Consider the following 14,485-nt stretch of genomic DNA (forward strand, 5'->3'; position numbering starts at 1 on the left):
GGCTGGTCCATGTATATCTCCTCCTCTTTGTTCTGCGATGTGCAATAGGTTCATCTTGTGACTGCAAAACAGGAGGTGAGTGCTGAACAGTATCATTAACATCATTACCAACAATTTTAGTTTCCTGATCATCCACGTGCTCCACCTGCACGCTAACATATTGCTGCTCCTCATCAGAACCACCTGGTATGACATCTGTGGGCAAGCTGTCATTAAACATAACAGATTCATTGAAAACAACACTCCTGCTCATGAAGGTCTTATTAGTTTCAGGATTTCATAACTTAGGTGTAAATGAATTTGGATCACAACTCAACAAATAAGTGACCTGGCAACTATTGGCCTGCAGGTATCTTCACAATTTTTAACTCATCTAATTCCATTTTGTTATCATTTTCTCAAGACTTCTCCTGTGAATATGTGATGATGTAATCAATATGTACTCCCTCAGGCAATTGACACACACACACTCTCTCTCCTATGATATACATACTTGATTATTTTTCTAGACATATATTTATATAGATTACTAAAATATAACTAAAAAAATAATTCCTTAATGAAAAATCTAATAATTTCATTTTCACATATTTAATACTTGTGTGTACATGTATATTTGCGATGAATATATGTAGGAAATTAAAATTACAGTCCTAGCGTTATGCGCAGTCATGCTTCTTATTATGTGGTACTACTTATATTAATGAGTTAAGATTTTAAAGATTTGACTGTATGTTCTAAACAACATATGTTTGAGAACGATGGGCCGATGGGGAAACATTTAATTAGAAGGGTTTGGTTACCTTACCTGTTGGTTCAGCACCCACGTTTTGCCACCTTAAAAAAATGACATATATTTTTTTTCCTAAAGTAAAAGTAGGGGTTTAATTGTGTCTGCACTTTTGTGACTGAACAATTAACGGAGAGAGAGATTTTTATAACTTAATGGGCAGGCTCTCATTTTATAAGGTCATCGAAATAGTTTTAAAAAATCCTGAAAAAAGTTGACAACCTAACTATATGCACGACTTATTATTTCACAAACATCGAAGGCTAAATTTGATCCATACTTGGAATGAAAAAAAAACTGACATCTCACCAATCCTGTAGTACTCAGAGGCATTGTATTTGTTCTTTTTTCCTCCATGTACTAGATCAAATTTAGGCCTCGCATGTTTTTTTTGGACATGAGACAGTATGATCCATGATACCTTTTCCCCCAGTATTGTTTAGAATTATATTAATAGCATGCAAGAAGACAAAATTATAAGCGTAGGGTGTAAACACGTCTTTAGTTGTATACTTGTATGACAATGACTGCAGTGAAGTGGTAACTGGTAAATACTCCCTTTTGTTTGAATTCACACTGCACCATCTGATTACCCTTTCTCACTAGACACGTGCCAAAACTAGCCAATATTTGTCCATAATATAAGCATAAAACCAATCCTAGCTTCTTTTCCTAAACCCAACATAACAGGTTACATCATGACTCCAATCCCCGTTAATATTAATTTTACAAACGGTAGTCCACTACCAGCATTTTCAATAGCAGAAACAATCCGAGTTGTCGATTAATAAATTCTACTGTCAGTAAAAGTTCCCTCTAAATTTCACTGCTAGTTGAATTGAAGTAGTTCTTCAAATAGACATGGTCCACTCAATGCGAAGAAATTAAAAGTTTAGGTCGATTCTTTCTATCAGTAATTAAAGATCATCGTAAAAACCATCAAATTTTACGATAGACACACCACTCCGAGAGAGAGCCTTTAGCTGTAGGCAAAATTCCACAATTTGCGTCAAAACTAATTATTCCATATGGATGACGCAATAGAAATCGAAAGTGAAACAAAAATAAGGTCTCTGGCGGGCGATGACTAGGAAGCCCTTCCAGGTCTTTTCCATCCCCAACCCCCTCGACACACAGTGCCTAGCAGCTACTACTACACTCTCAATAATACAATGAACCCACACTGAATAATAACCCACGTTTTGTTTATTTGCTTCTTCAGAGAGTTGGGCTCTGCACCTGCACTGCGGCTTCTCTCTTGCTTCTTTTGGCCGTTTGCAAAGCCTCTCTATTTAAAGAAGCCCTCCTCCTTAGCTTCTCCCTCCAGCCGGCGAGAGAGAGCCAGCCAGCCAGCCAGCCAGACAGCTTCTTCTTCCTCGTCCCTGTGTTGCTGCTTCTGCTGCTGCTGCCGCCTTGTGTATAGCCTTGTGTATCTCCTTTGGCTTCTTCTGGGTACCTGCCGGCCGGCTAAGCTAGCTGATCGCCGGCCGCCGGCTCTCGTTGAGCTCTTCTTGGTGCCGGCCGCGGCGTTGTTAGTGTCGTCTTTGCTGGGTACGTAAGTGCTCACCCTTTGTATTTTGCTCTCCGTCGCAAAATGATTCATGAGCTGTAGTTCTGCTGGCATTTTCTCTCTCTTTCTGTCTTTCTCTCTTTCTCATTTGATACAGTGTATGGCAAATTGCATAACAATCAAAGTTATTGGTGTTGGGAGAGGCAAATCCGCAATAATTTATAAAATCCGAATCAAACCAAAAGATTTTGCCTGTGATCTTATATGCAAACATATGAAGAAACGTTTCATATGTACAAGCAGTATAATACTTTCTTCATGCCACGGTACTTGTCTTTCTAGATTGTTTAGTACAAATTAAGATTTGAGAAGTAGTACTCTCAAATGATAAGTACCGTGGGGTAAAATTTGAACTCCAAAGAAATAACTATTTTGGGACAGAAGAATGCTACCACTATGTAGAAATTAATGGTTCTGACGTCATAGGGAGTGGTGTCTAAGGTTGGAAGTGAAGTTACATCCAGAGAAGTTGGTTTGTGATTTCTGTATCCAGTTTATTATTATCCCATTTGGAACTGAGTGAGGTAGGGTGTAACATGACCCAAGGGGATCTGAGGAGTGATGTGACTGCTATTGGACTAATTCTTTTTGTCCATGAGCAACAGCAATCTCAGGGTTGGTGTATGTGACTTGAAGGTCAAATACAGAGTGGATATTATACTAGTATTAGAACAGAGTATTTCTCTGCTCCTTTATCTTTTTTTAAAAAATAGGTCATGTCTTTTAAGTAGTATATATCTGAGGTAGTAAATGCCCATTTGGACTTTTTGTGAAGAGTGAGTTGGTCCACTCTAATTTTGTAACTCCATTATTAAAGATTAATAAAATTACCATTACTAAAACAATCAGGGCTTATTATGCATACCAGTGACAGTTCAGAGCACCCTTGAAAATATGTTGTTTTGACACATACACATCATAATAGCATAGTAATACCTACTACTTGTACACCATGAGCTGGCTCTCCTCTAAGTTGTTGGCATCTTCCATATGAACCAAAATCTGAGTAATAAATCACCATATTATGCATGCATCAATTGCAAGCACCAAGAACCAAGAATCGATAGCATTTATGCTGCTGATTTACTAGGCAGCAAAGGAGGCCAAGGAAATCAATACAATCCTTTCTTGAGCATTTTAATCACTCCTCTCCCTTTGCTTAGCAACAAAGGATCCCATCTTCTTTGTAGACGTCAACAAAGATGCAGAGGATTTTGCTTGGTTTTTCACACCATCGCCGACCTCAGAATCAAAGCCATTGACCGTGCAGGCTGCAGGAAGATCAGCAGCAAGCTAAGCTAGTAGCCTCCAAGGTGCCCGGAGATGTCGTCGGCGCTGGAGGTGGAGGGCTCGGGCTCGCCGGGCGTCGAGCCGGCGGCGACGGCGACGGCGAGCAGGCTGAAGCGGCACGACTCGCTGTTCGGAGACGCGGAGAAGGTGAGCGGCGGGAAGCACCACGGGGGGTCGGCGGTGAGCTGGGCGGTGACGCTGCACCTGGCGTTCCAGAGCGTGGGCATCATCTACGGCGACATCGGCACGTCGCCGCTGTACGTCTACTCCAGCACGTTCCCGGACGGCATCGGCCACCGCGACGACCTCGTCGGCGTCCTCTCCCTCATCCTCTACACCCTCATCATCATCCCCATGCTCAAGTACGTCTTCATCGTCCTCTACGCCAACGACAATGGCGACGGTAAGAATCGATCAAGAAAACCTCCTTCTTCTTCCTCCTCCTCCATCATCGATCGTCTCAGCATCTCTGAATTGAATCTCTGATGACGTTGCAGGTGGCACGTTCGCGCTCTACTCGCTGATCTCCCGGTACGCCAAGATCAGGATGATCCCGAACCAGCAGGCGGAGGACGCCATGGTGTCCAACTACAGCATCGAGGCGCCCAGCTCGCAGCTGAGGAGGGCGCAGTGGGTGAAGCACAAGCTCGAGAGCAGCCGTGCCGCCAAGATGGCGCTCTTCTTCCTCACCATCCTCGGCACCTCCATGGTCATGGGCGACGGCACCTTGACCCCCGCCATCTCCGGTAAAAAAAGAAATAAAATCAAACGCATCAATCGATCGATTATTAGTCAACATTTATCACATTATGTCAGTGGTAAGAGTTGGGTTTCGGGCGATCTTGGCTGTGTTCCGTTGTTGGTTTAGCGGCAATCGGTCACGCTTAGTGGTGGCCGGTTCGGTGCTAGCCTTCTTCTGGGGCTGTGTGTTGGTGCTGTCGGTGTGTGGGTGGTGGTATACTTTTTTTTCCTAGTTACGATCTTCCGAGGTTATAATCTTGCAATTTTTTCCTACTCTATCTCGTTAAAAAAAACATTTATCACATTATGTGTATACCTTGTGTTGTGTGCTTTGCCTGCAGTGCTCTCTGCGGTGAGCGGGATCAGGGAGAAAGCTCCAAACTTGACTCAGAGTATGTGTGACAGAATTTTATCCAGAATTTGTCACTGAATGATTCAGAAAATGTTTTGAACCAAAGAAACCTGACATTTAAATTTTCTTGGTGGTGTTTTTTGCAGCGCAAGTCGTGCTGATCTCGGTGGCCATCCTGTTCATGCTCTTCTCCGTCCAGCGGTTCGGCACCGACAAGGTCGGCTACACCTTCGCCCCGATCATCTCGGTGTGGTTCCTCCTCATCGCCGGCATCGGGCTGTACAACCTCGTCGTCCACGAGATCACCATCCTCAAGGCCTTCAATCCGTGGTACATCGTGCAGTACTTCAGGAGGAACGGCAAGAAGGGTTGGGTGTCTCTCGGTGGCGTCGTCCTCTGTGTCACAGGTAATTAATTATACTTAATTACCTTCCATTTTCTGACAAATGTTACACAAATGTAACTGCAGATGAATCCATTCCTAATTCTGTTGTAGCCTGTAGTAAATTTTTACTGATTCTGACTAGCTGTAAGTAATAACCTTAATATGATTCCATCTGCAACAGGCACAGAGGGAATGTTTGCCGACCTGGGCCATTTCAACATCAGGGCCGTGCAGGTATGTATATATGGACACACACCTGACACCCATGCTTTGTCTGAGAAATAGCAGTAGCCAGGGTTTGAATATCGCGCAGCACGGTTATCGTACTAACCACGTGCGGTAACCTTTTCAGTTTTTTTAAACCCTCGGTTTTTCACGGTAACCGTGATATCGCTGGGTAGCAGTAACCCTCACCAAAACGCGAGGAAGGGGAACCCCTTGTAGTAACAACCTGGATGTCTGAACTCTGAAACGGCTCTGGTTTTTTCTTTCTGTCGCAGATCAGCTTCAACTGCATCCTGTTCCCATCGGTGGCGCTCTGCTACATCGGGCAGGCAGCGTACCTGAGGAAATTCCCTGAGAATGTCAGTGACACCTTCTACAAATCCATCCCAGGCAAGTACAGAGATCGACTGAATTTTGGTAGAACAGAGTATATTCATCACTGACGCTTACTCTGCTCTGCTAACTCTGTCTTCTTCATGTGCTGCTGCTGCTGCATCGCAGGGCCGCTGTTCTGGCCGACGTTCATCGTCGCGATCCTCGCCGCCATCATCGCCAGCCAGGCCATGCTCTCCGGCGCGTTTGCCATCCTCTCCAAGGCGCTGTCCCTCGGGTGCTTGCCCAGGGTCCGGGTGATCCACACCTCTAAGAAGTACGAGGGGCAGGTGTACATCCCCGAGGTGAACTTCATGATGGGTCTCGCCAGCATCATCGTCACCATCGCCTTCAGGACCACCACCAGCATCGGCAACGCCTACGGTAACATCTCTTTTTCTCATCATCAGTTTAAACTTTTAGGTTGAACTGGTTGATCGACTGATATGATCTATTGAGTTGAAATATGGTTTTCAATTTTGAAATTTAGTAAATTTCGATATTTTTGACCGAAATTATTTAAAAATTTGATTAATTTTGAATAAATTTGAATAAAATTCGACCAAGTTCACATAAATTTGCAAAAAAAAGAGAAAATTTCGGATGAGCTATGTGCTTGGCGGTGGGGGGCGAAATTTCTGAAATTTCAATCCCTGAGTTGAACTGGTTGACTAACTGGTTTGAGCTTTTGAGTTGAACTGGTTGACTGATTGATATGAGCTTTTGTGTTGAACTGATCGGTAACTGATCTGAACGTTTATGGGTGTATATAGGGATCTGTGTGGTGACGACGTTCATGGTGACGACGCACCTGATGACGGTGGTGATGCTGCTGATATGGAAGAAGCACCTGGTGTTCATCCTGCTCTTCTACTGCGTGTTCGGGTTCACGGAGGTGGTGTACCTGTCGTCGATCCTGTCCAAGTTCGTGGACGGCGGGTACCTCCCCTTCTGCTTCGCCATGGTGCTGATGACGATGATGGCGACGTGGCACTACGTCCACGTGCGGCGCTACTGGTACGAGCTGGACCACATCGTCCCCACGGCGGAGCTGGCGTCGCTGCTGGAGGAGAACGGCGGCGTGCGGCGGGTCCCCGGCGTGGGCCTCCTCTACACGGAGCTCGTCCAGGGCATCCCGCCGCTGTTCCCGCGCCTCGTCCGCAAGATCCCCTCGGTCCACGCCGTCTTCGTCTTCATCTCCATCAAGCACCTCCCCATCCCGCACGTCGCCGCCGCCGAGCGCTTCCTGTTCCGCCAGGTCGGCCCCCGCGCCCGCCGCGTCTTCCGCTGCGTCGCCCGCTACGGCTACACCGACGCCCTCGAGGAGCCCCGGGAGTTCGCCGCCTTCCTCGTCGACGGCCTCAAGATGTTCATCCAGGAGGAGTCCGCCTTCGCTCCTCATCAAGAGATGATCGATGCCGCCGCCGACGACGACGACGAGGCGGCGGCGAGGCCGAGGCGGTCGACGAGCTCGGCCGTGCACAGCGAGGAGGCGATCCAGGCGGCGTCGTCGGGGAGGACGACGGCCAGCAGCGTCCAGCTCCAGGCGGGCGGCGAGCCGCCGGCGGCGATGGACGTGGAGGAGGAGAAGCGGCTGATCGACAGGGAGGTGGGCCGCGGCGTGGTGTACCTGATGGGCGAGGCCAACGTGTCGGCGGGGCCCAACTCGTCCATCCTCAAGAGGATCGCGGTGAACTACATCTACACCTTCCTGAGGAAGAACCTGACAGAAGGGCACAGGGCACTGGCGATTCCAAACGATCAGCTGCTCAAGGTTGGGATCACGTATGAAATCTAGGCATTTGATACATCTGATCTGATATCAAAGTATACATATATATGTGGGAAAAAAAATGAGCCTAGTATAAACCATGGGTTTTGTTGATGATGCTGATGTTGGAAGAGAGGGCAAAGTGCCTTTTTTGTTTGTTGAATAAGTAGTTTCAGCTGAAAGTGTTGGCAGGCAGGGAGGGTTTGGTTTTTCTTTCGCCTCTGTACAGTGTGGTTTGTGTAAACGGCGTGTGCCAACTTGAGTAGAAGGTTTCTCACTGGTGGTGTGTTGTCCATGCTAATCCGAGATGTCCCCTGTGTTTATGGCCATCACTCATCACACACCCTCCGGTGAACTCCCATGCACGCGCTTGAAATGCGATGCAAATGGCGATGAAAAGTTATAAAGTACTCCAATATGTTATGGTTTGATGTAATCGAGCATCCTACAAGGATTGAATTGGGAAAAAAAAATGTCGTAGGTTAGAAGAAAATAAGTGAAGGCAAACTTCGGCCGGCAGTAGATTTATCATTTCCTCTGTTCTTCTACCTTATATTTCTCTGCGTGTAGAATTAGATCCGAATGAAATTTTGCGCAATGATGAATTGATGTTGTTGTGTGCAATTGCGGTCAAACTAATTTACCGTTATGAAGTGAGCGTAGCTCAACTGGTTAGGTTCCTTTAGTGGTAAGCAAATTGTTCTTTCAGTGGCAGGCGACGTACCCATCGACAACAAGGCACCCGTGGTGACTTCGTCAATCTCAAAATATATCGGCTCGGTCTTCCGAATATGCTCATAAGAGTAGGGTGTGCGTGTATTCGTTCATAGGGGTGAGTGTACGCGCGTTGTGAGCGTCTGCGTTTGTGTGTGTGTGTAGTTCAACTTAAATTCTAAACACTTCTCCAGTATGTAAAAAACATAAATGGTTAACATTTATATCAGTACTTAATATTTAGAATGATAATCATGATTATAAATTAAACGGAACATGTTTTATAACTTCACTAGCAATATGCCCGTGGGTAGCAATGGATATTCATTCATAGGTTCAGGGACCATATAATTGGGAATGGGCTCAGTGTTTTTGGACAGAGCAGAAGGATAACCCTCTAGTTTACTGATAACCATAGGGTGTGTTTAGTTCACGCTAAAATTGGAAGTTTGGTTGAAATTGGAACGATGTGACGAAAAAGTTAGAAGTTTATGTGTGTAGGAAAGTTTTGATGTAATGGAAAAGTTGGAATTTTGAAAAAAAAGTTTGGAGCTAAACTCGGTCATAATCAAGGTAAACACATAAAAAGCAAGAAAGGAAAGTAGATAGTGAAGGTACAGAAACCAAAACAGGGTCCATAAGCACACATGTGCATGAAATTTTGAAGGCACTGTTAAATCTCAACTACATCTAAGAAACCTTAGTGCTGTACCCAGTGTGGCTACATGCTTTGCAATGACGCCTGTTGAAATAGTATCAGAGCAATGTATTTGGTTGAACAATAACTGGAGTCTGTAATGTTACTATTTCACTGAATATACAACAGAGTTTTAACAACCAGTACAACTTTGGAAATTCCTAACTTACAGCATCAGAACAGAGTATACCGATCTTCACCTTCACTGAAGATCTTGGCTGCTCCTCAGACTTCGGGACTGGAGGCACAATCGTCGTGTCACTGGCATTTGTTATAATAGAAAAAAATAAGTGAAGAATGAAGACAAGCATTTTAGTGAAATGTGCATTTATGATGCCAGGAAGGTTATATAACCGTACCACTGAATATCCAACAGCTAAGGTTGACATGGATAAAGTGATTAGGCTTCATCTCTCACAAGCCCTTCAGCCATTCCCGAAAATGTGCTTGCATTTTGTCTCGACTTGCCGCGTTCCCAACATTAACAGTGGGAATTACCTTTTGGGGTCTCAGAAACTAGCAAACAAATATAGACCTATAATTATAAGGTATCAAAGTAAAAGATTACAAAAATGCATGATCATATCTGGCAATTTACCATCACAAATTCTCTAAGCTCACTGAAACTTGAGTGCTCGCTATAAGGAACACCTACAAGGATAACAAATTAGTTTAATGAAACATGGAATCAGAGCAAATTACTTTATAAATTTGAAATTGCTGAAAGATAATGTTTGTCTAGCACATATGATACAAAACTAACTAGGTTGCAGCTAGAATATGCATCTGAAACAACATGCCCAGTATGAGGAAGTTCTAATGCAGGACACACTTGTGGGTTTCAGCTTTGGCTGCAATCCACAAGCTCTAGTAGGGTACACAGATCATATTACAAAGACATTAATTATTATCCAAGTAGAAAAGGAAAACCTGCATACGCATGAATAATAAGATTTTGAATTCAGCAAATAAATAATTGAAGTTTGCAATTGCCAGAAACTAAATCCATGGTGAGCAGAAAGAAATATTTTTACTGAACAACTTAGGTAGCCATCAGCCTTTCATTAAGAAAGTAATAAAAGAAAAGAATTATCTGCACAATGCCACAATCTAACAAATCCTACCATAGATAGTAATTTTGCCCCTGGAGCTAGGTTTAATTAGGTCAAGCTGATTTCCAGTTTCCTCAGAGAAAGTCCAACCTGATAAACAATTGAATGGAAACTAAGAATGATGTAATCAAGAATTCGGTAGCACGAATTTTATCTTCCCAAGATTATAAACCTGTTGGTCGAAAAGCCAGCACAGCTAGAAATCTTTGTTTAAGAGTCTCCAAATACTTCTGCAAGTTCTAATAGGAAACAGCTTTCTGGTAAGAGAGGTTACTAGACAAATTCCATGGGTTCATTTGAAAATCATTTCCAAACCTCATGTCGTAAAGAAGAAAGGGGCAGAACATGAAGTGATGAACTTTGACTGTCTGAACATATCATTTTGGATAAATCCGACCAGCCAAATGCGTGAAGAATGCGCCTTCTTGATGCATCAGTGTAGATAGGAACCTTTCAAGAATAAACATAAGTGAGTTATCTGCGAATGGAAATTAGAAGACCAACATGGCCACATTGCATAGCACAACATTAGGTGAAACATTGTTAAGAAAGAGCCTACTAGGATTTTTTTTTTCTTTTAAGAACTCGTAAGACTTCATTCCAAAAATTCATACTGAAGTCTCAGATCTGTAGTACCTGTAAAGCTTTCGAAATCGCTAGATATACATTTTCTTTCCCAATGCTATATGCTCCAACAACAATGAGTGTTTTTGGTTCCTTCTGTAGATATCTTTTAGCTGTCCTCACAGCAAAATCAATAACATCTTCCTTGGGAGGGAACCTAAAGAATATGAGGTTTAGCAACACAACCATTAATGAGAAAATGCTTAAACTTAAGGCTGCATACTCACTTGTATTTTGGATTACAATAAGTTGTGTCCAGGTAAAGCAAATTTATCTGGCCTCTTTGGAGAAGTGGATACAACTGCATTGATTTTGATGCTCTAAAATCCCCAGTATGGAGATATTTCTTCCCATCACCAAGACGGAAGTGAATTAGTGCTGCACCAGGACAATGGTTGGCCTCTAACAAGGTCACTGAAACTCCCTCTATAACATACTCCTTATCAAGCTCCAACGGACAAATATACCTGCAAACATCAATCTATCAGTTTGAACACATTATACTAGCACTAACAGATCAGAGGATGGTTGTACACCCCAAAAAGGACTTACTCGGGATTTACTGACAAGCACATCTTAACCAAGCGAGCAGTTAGGGCAGTACAGTAGATAGGACCATGGCACCATTTCTTGGTTAATCCACCATAATGATCATGGTGAAAATGGCTGAGGAAATAGGCATTGCAACCCTCAACCGCTCCATACCGAAATGCATCCACCGTGAATGGAGTTCCTATGTTCGTTAATTTCAGTTTTAAGACAACTGAAGGCCGCGAGGAATTTAAATATAGTACTATAACAACTACATTCAGATTCCAATTTTCTTTTGCGATAATTCAGATTCTTATTCAACATGTAACAACCTCATTTGCACCAAGAAACGAATAATGATATCAAATTCACAAATGCAGGCTCCCACAAACTAGTTGCTAGAACATCGGTACAGAAATTGCTTGACAGAATTCAGGAACATTTATAGATAGACACGCCAATTAAAACAACAGGATTGGAAAAGACCAGCATTTACCGGGAATCTTCTTGTAGAAGGGGCAGGCGAGAGGCTTCCTGTCCGCCGCGGCCTCCACCTCGCCTCCTCGCCGCCGCTTCCTCCCGGGCCATGAGCCAGAAGGAGCGGACGAAGCCCCAGCCCCAGCCCCGCCCGCGACCCCCGCGACCTCCTCCTCCCGCCGCGGCCGCCTGTCGATTCCCCACGCCTGGAAGAGGCTCCTCTGGACGAGGGAGTCGCCGGACTTGTTCTTCCCGGACTCCTCGGACGACGGCGGCGGCGAGGGGGCGGCGAGCAGGGAGGACCAGTCGGTGCCGCTACGGTAGAAGTCGTCGGCGAAGCTGGTGGCGGCGGTGGCGGCAGTGGGAGAGGAGGGGAGGGGGAAGCCGTTGTCGTCCAGCCCGTCCGGGACGGGCAGGGGCGGGGGCGAGCTGGGTTCGCCGTCGCCGGCGATGTCGGTGCCCATCGGAGGGTTCGAAATGGGCGGCGGCGGGAGGATGCAGGAGGAGGGGACTGAGAAGAGAACCGTAGGACACATAAGCTCAGGTGTGAACACGGCACGTCGATCGCCAGCCGTCCGATCGGCCTGGCCTGACGGATCGGACGGCTCGTGGTTTCCACTCCCTCACCTTCTCCCCCCCCCCCCCCCTCTTCTCCGTCTTCCCGCCACCGTGCTCCCGGCTCCCGCTCCGTGAGGGGGCCCTTGGTTGATTCGTAACGATTTCTTTTTTATTTTTTTTCAACCTTTTTTACTTTTCAATTTTAAAAATATATACTCTCAAAACTTATTTTCAAAATCTGAACTTTTTTACCACGCCAGCCTAACTAGCGTGGCAAAACAATACTATCATATTGGTCTGACTGACGTGACGGTGTTATTTGGTCACTGCCACCCTGATTGACGTGGCAGGATACAATTGTCACGCCCACTCTGTGTGATGTGTGGCCAAAAGATTCAGATTCCGCAAATAAGTTTTGCAAATGTTTGTTTTTAAAATTAAAAATTTAAAAAGTTCAAAAAAATTAAAAAAATCGTGACCCACAAGGGAAAAAATTACTAAAATGGTTACACTTATAATGTATCTGTTTCATATTAATAAGAAGTTGGACATTTTTTCTGGTCAAACTTTTATAATTTTGATCAAGTTCAATTAGTAGTATTTTTAACGCAAAACAAATATATTACCAAAATATATTCAACGCTAGATTTAAAATAAGTAATTTTGTATTTTAGATATTGCTAATTTTTTTATAAACTTGTTTAAAGATAATAAAGTTTGACTAATAAAAGGTCAAAATGACTTATAATATAAAGCGGAAATGGAAGGAGTAAGTTCTTAAATATGTCCCTGCCAGCGCTGTCGCCGTCACCGGGGATGTCGGTGCCCATCGGAGGGTTTGAAATGGGTGGCGGCGGGAGGACGCAGGAGGAGGGGATGGAGTGGAGAAGAGAACCGAACATAAGCTCAAGTGTGAACACAGCACGTCGATCGCCGGCCGTCTGATCGGCCTGGCCTGACGGATCGGACGGCTCGTTGTTTCCACTCAGTCACCTTCTTCCCCCTTCCTCTTCTCCGTCTTCCCGCCACTGTGCTCCCGGCTCCCGCTCCGTGAGGGCTGGATATGCCCTTGGTTTGGTAGATTTGTGACGATTTTTTATATTTTCTAAACCTTTTTAATTTTTAATTTTAAAAATAAACCTTCTCAAAACTACATATTTTGACCACGCGAAGCTAACTAGTATGGTAAAATAATACTGCCACGCCGGTCTAACCGGCATGACAACGTTATTTAGTCACGCTGGTCTGACTGACGTGTAGAATAAAACTGTCATGCTCACTATAAGTAGTGTGTCAGTGTTATGCATGATCGTGATCAAAAGGCTCAGATTCTGCAAATAGTTTGGAAGTGTTCGTTTTTAAAATTAAAAATAAAAGAAGTTAAAGAAAATAGAAAAGTTTGTAACCCACTAGGAAAGAAAATATATTACTACAGAAAATCACTCTTATAGTTTCACAATTTCATATTATAAATAACTTTGATATATTTTTCTAGTCAAACTTTTCAAATTTTGATCACGTTTAGAGGAAAAAATATAGTAACATTTTACAATGAAACAAACATATTATCAAAATATATTCAATGCTAGATTTAATAAAACTATTTGATATTTTAGATATTGCTATTTTTTAAAAAAAATTGATTAACATAACAAAGTTTAGTTGGTAAAAAAATCAAAGCAACTTATACTGTAAAAAAAATGAAACGAGTAATGTCCAGGAGGGGTACGGGACAAACACGGCGGCGCTGTTTAACAACGGCCTCAGCTGTGGCGCGTGCTTCGAGGTAGGGGCGTACCTATGTATAGGTTACAGGTGTCCAAGGACACCGGGTAGATTATTTAATTCTAGCTAATTTATATCATACTAATTAGTATAATCGGTCAATAATTAAATAATTAGTATGTTTAGGACCTCCGGTAAATTTTGTTATGGGTTTGCCACTGCTTCGAGGTGTGGTGCGCATATTGCTCGATGAAATGCCGCTGTAAGCTTGTCCAAGTTTGTGCTTCCCATAATCCCACTCCCCTTATCATCGCCATGTTGCTTACCATGGCTAGGTAATCTTCACATGACATTCCATATTGCGATGGACACATAACATAATAAAGCTGTTAATTATCTGTGATTAGGAGATGTCCGCATGACAGATTGACAATCTTGGTGGTTGTAGCAAGCAAAGCACAATCATGTTACTAGAAGAATTTCCATGCTCTTTTCACTGGACCTTATAGTCTCCTATTTTGCCTCGGGCACTTGAAATGGTGACCATGAGG

The 14,485-nt window shown here is 43.9% G+C and overlaps 2 protein-coding genes across 4 annotated transcripts; one reads left to right on the top strand and one right to left on the bottom strand.

Annotated features, from left to right (window-relative positions):
- Positions 1 to 2,113: 2,113 nt before the first annotated feature.
- Positions 2,114 to 7,912, top strand: LOC4335729 (potassium transporter 1-like). 2 transcript variants are annotated; one of them, NM_001402364.1, is made up of 9 exons: positions 2,114 to 2,341; positions 3,631 to 4,053; positions 4,148 to 4,396; positions 4,733 to 4,783; positions 4,890 to 5,150; positions 5,310 to 5,362; positions 5,629 to 5,743; positions 5,855 to 6,109; positions 6,499 to 7,912. In NM_001402364.1, the coding sequence occupies exons 2-9, from the start codon at positions 3,684 to 3,686 to the stop codon at positions 7,521 to 7,523; spliced, it is 2,379 nt and encodes a 792-aa protein (NP_001389293.1). In that variant the 5' UTR covers positions 2,114 to 2,341; positions 3,631 to 3,683; the 3' UTR covers positions 7,524 to 7,912. The 2 variants fall into 2 exon arrangements, with proteins under 2 accessions (NP_001389293.1, NP_001389294.1); NM_001402365.1 differs by having other exon boundaries at positions 2,116 to 2,341; positions 3,551 to 4,053.
- Positions 7,913 to 8,841: 929 nt separating this feature from the next.
- On the bottom strand, positions 8,842 to 12,155 carry LOC4335730 (DNA cross-link repair protein SNM1). Of its 2 annotated transcripts, none has more exons than XM_015778709.3 (10): positions 11,671 to 12,155; positions 11,196 to 11,376; positions 10,871 to 11,110; positions 10,656 to 10,800; positions 10,335 to 10,469; positions 10,192 to 10,249; positions 10,032 to 10,109; positions 9,506 to 9,558; positions 9,267 to 9,423; positions 8,842 to 9,168 (listed from the first exon to the last, which is right to left on the bottom strand). In XM_015778709.3, exons 1-9 carry the CDS (start codon positions 12,113 to 12,115, stop codon positions 9,322 to 9,324), a joined length of 1,437 nt encoding a protein of 478 aa, XP_015634195.3. In that variant the 5' UTR covers positions 12,116 to 12,155; the 3' UTR covers positions 8,842 to 9,168; positions 9,267 to 9,321. The 2 variants fall into 2 exon arrangements, with proteins under 2 accessions (XP_015634195.3, XP_015634194.3); XM_015778708.3 differs by having other exon boundaries at positions 10,192 to 10,258.
- Positions 12,156 to 14,485: the final 2,330 nt, after the last annotated feature.

The sequence above is a fragment of the Oryza sativa genome, chromosome 4, assembly GCF_034140825.1.
Source record: "Oryza sativa Japonica Group chromosome 4, ASM3414082v1".
In the NCBI taxonomy this organism is placed as follows: domain Eukaryota; kingdom Viridiplantae; phylum Streptophyta; class Magnoliopsida; order Poales; family Poaceae; genus Oryza; species Oryza sativa.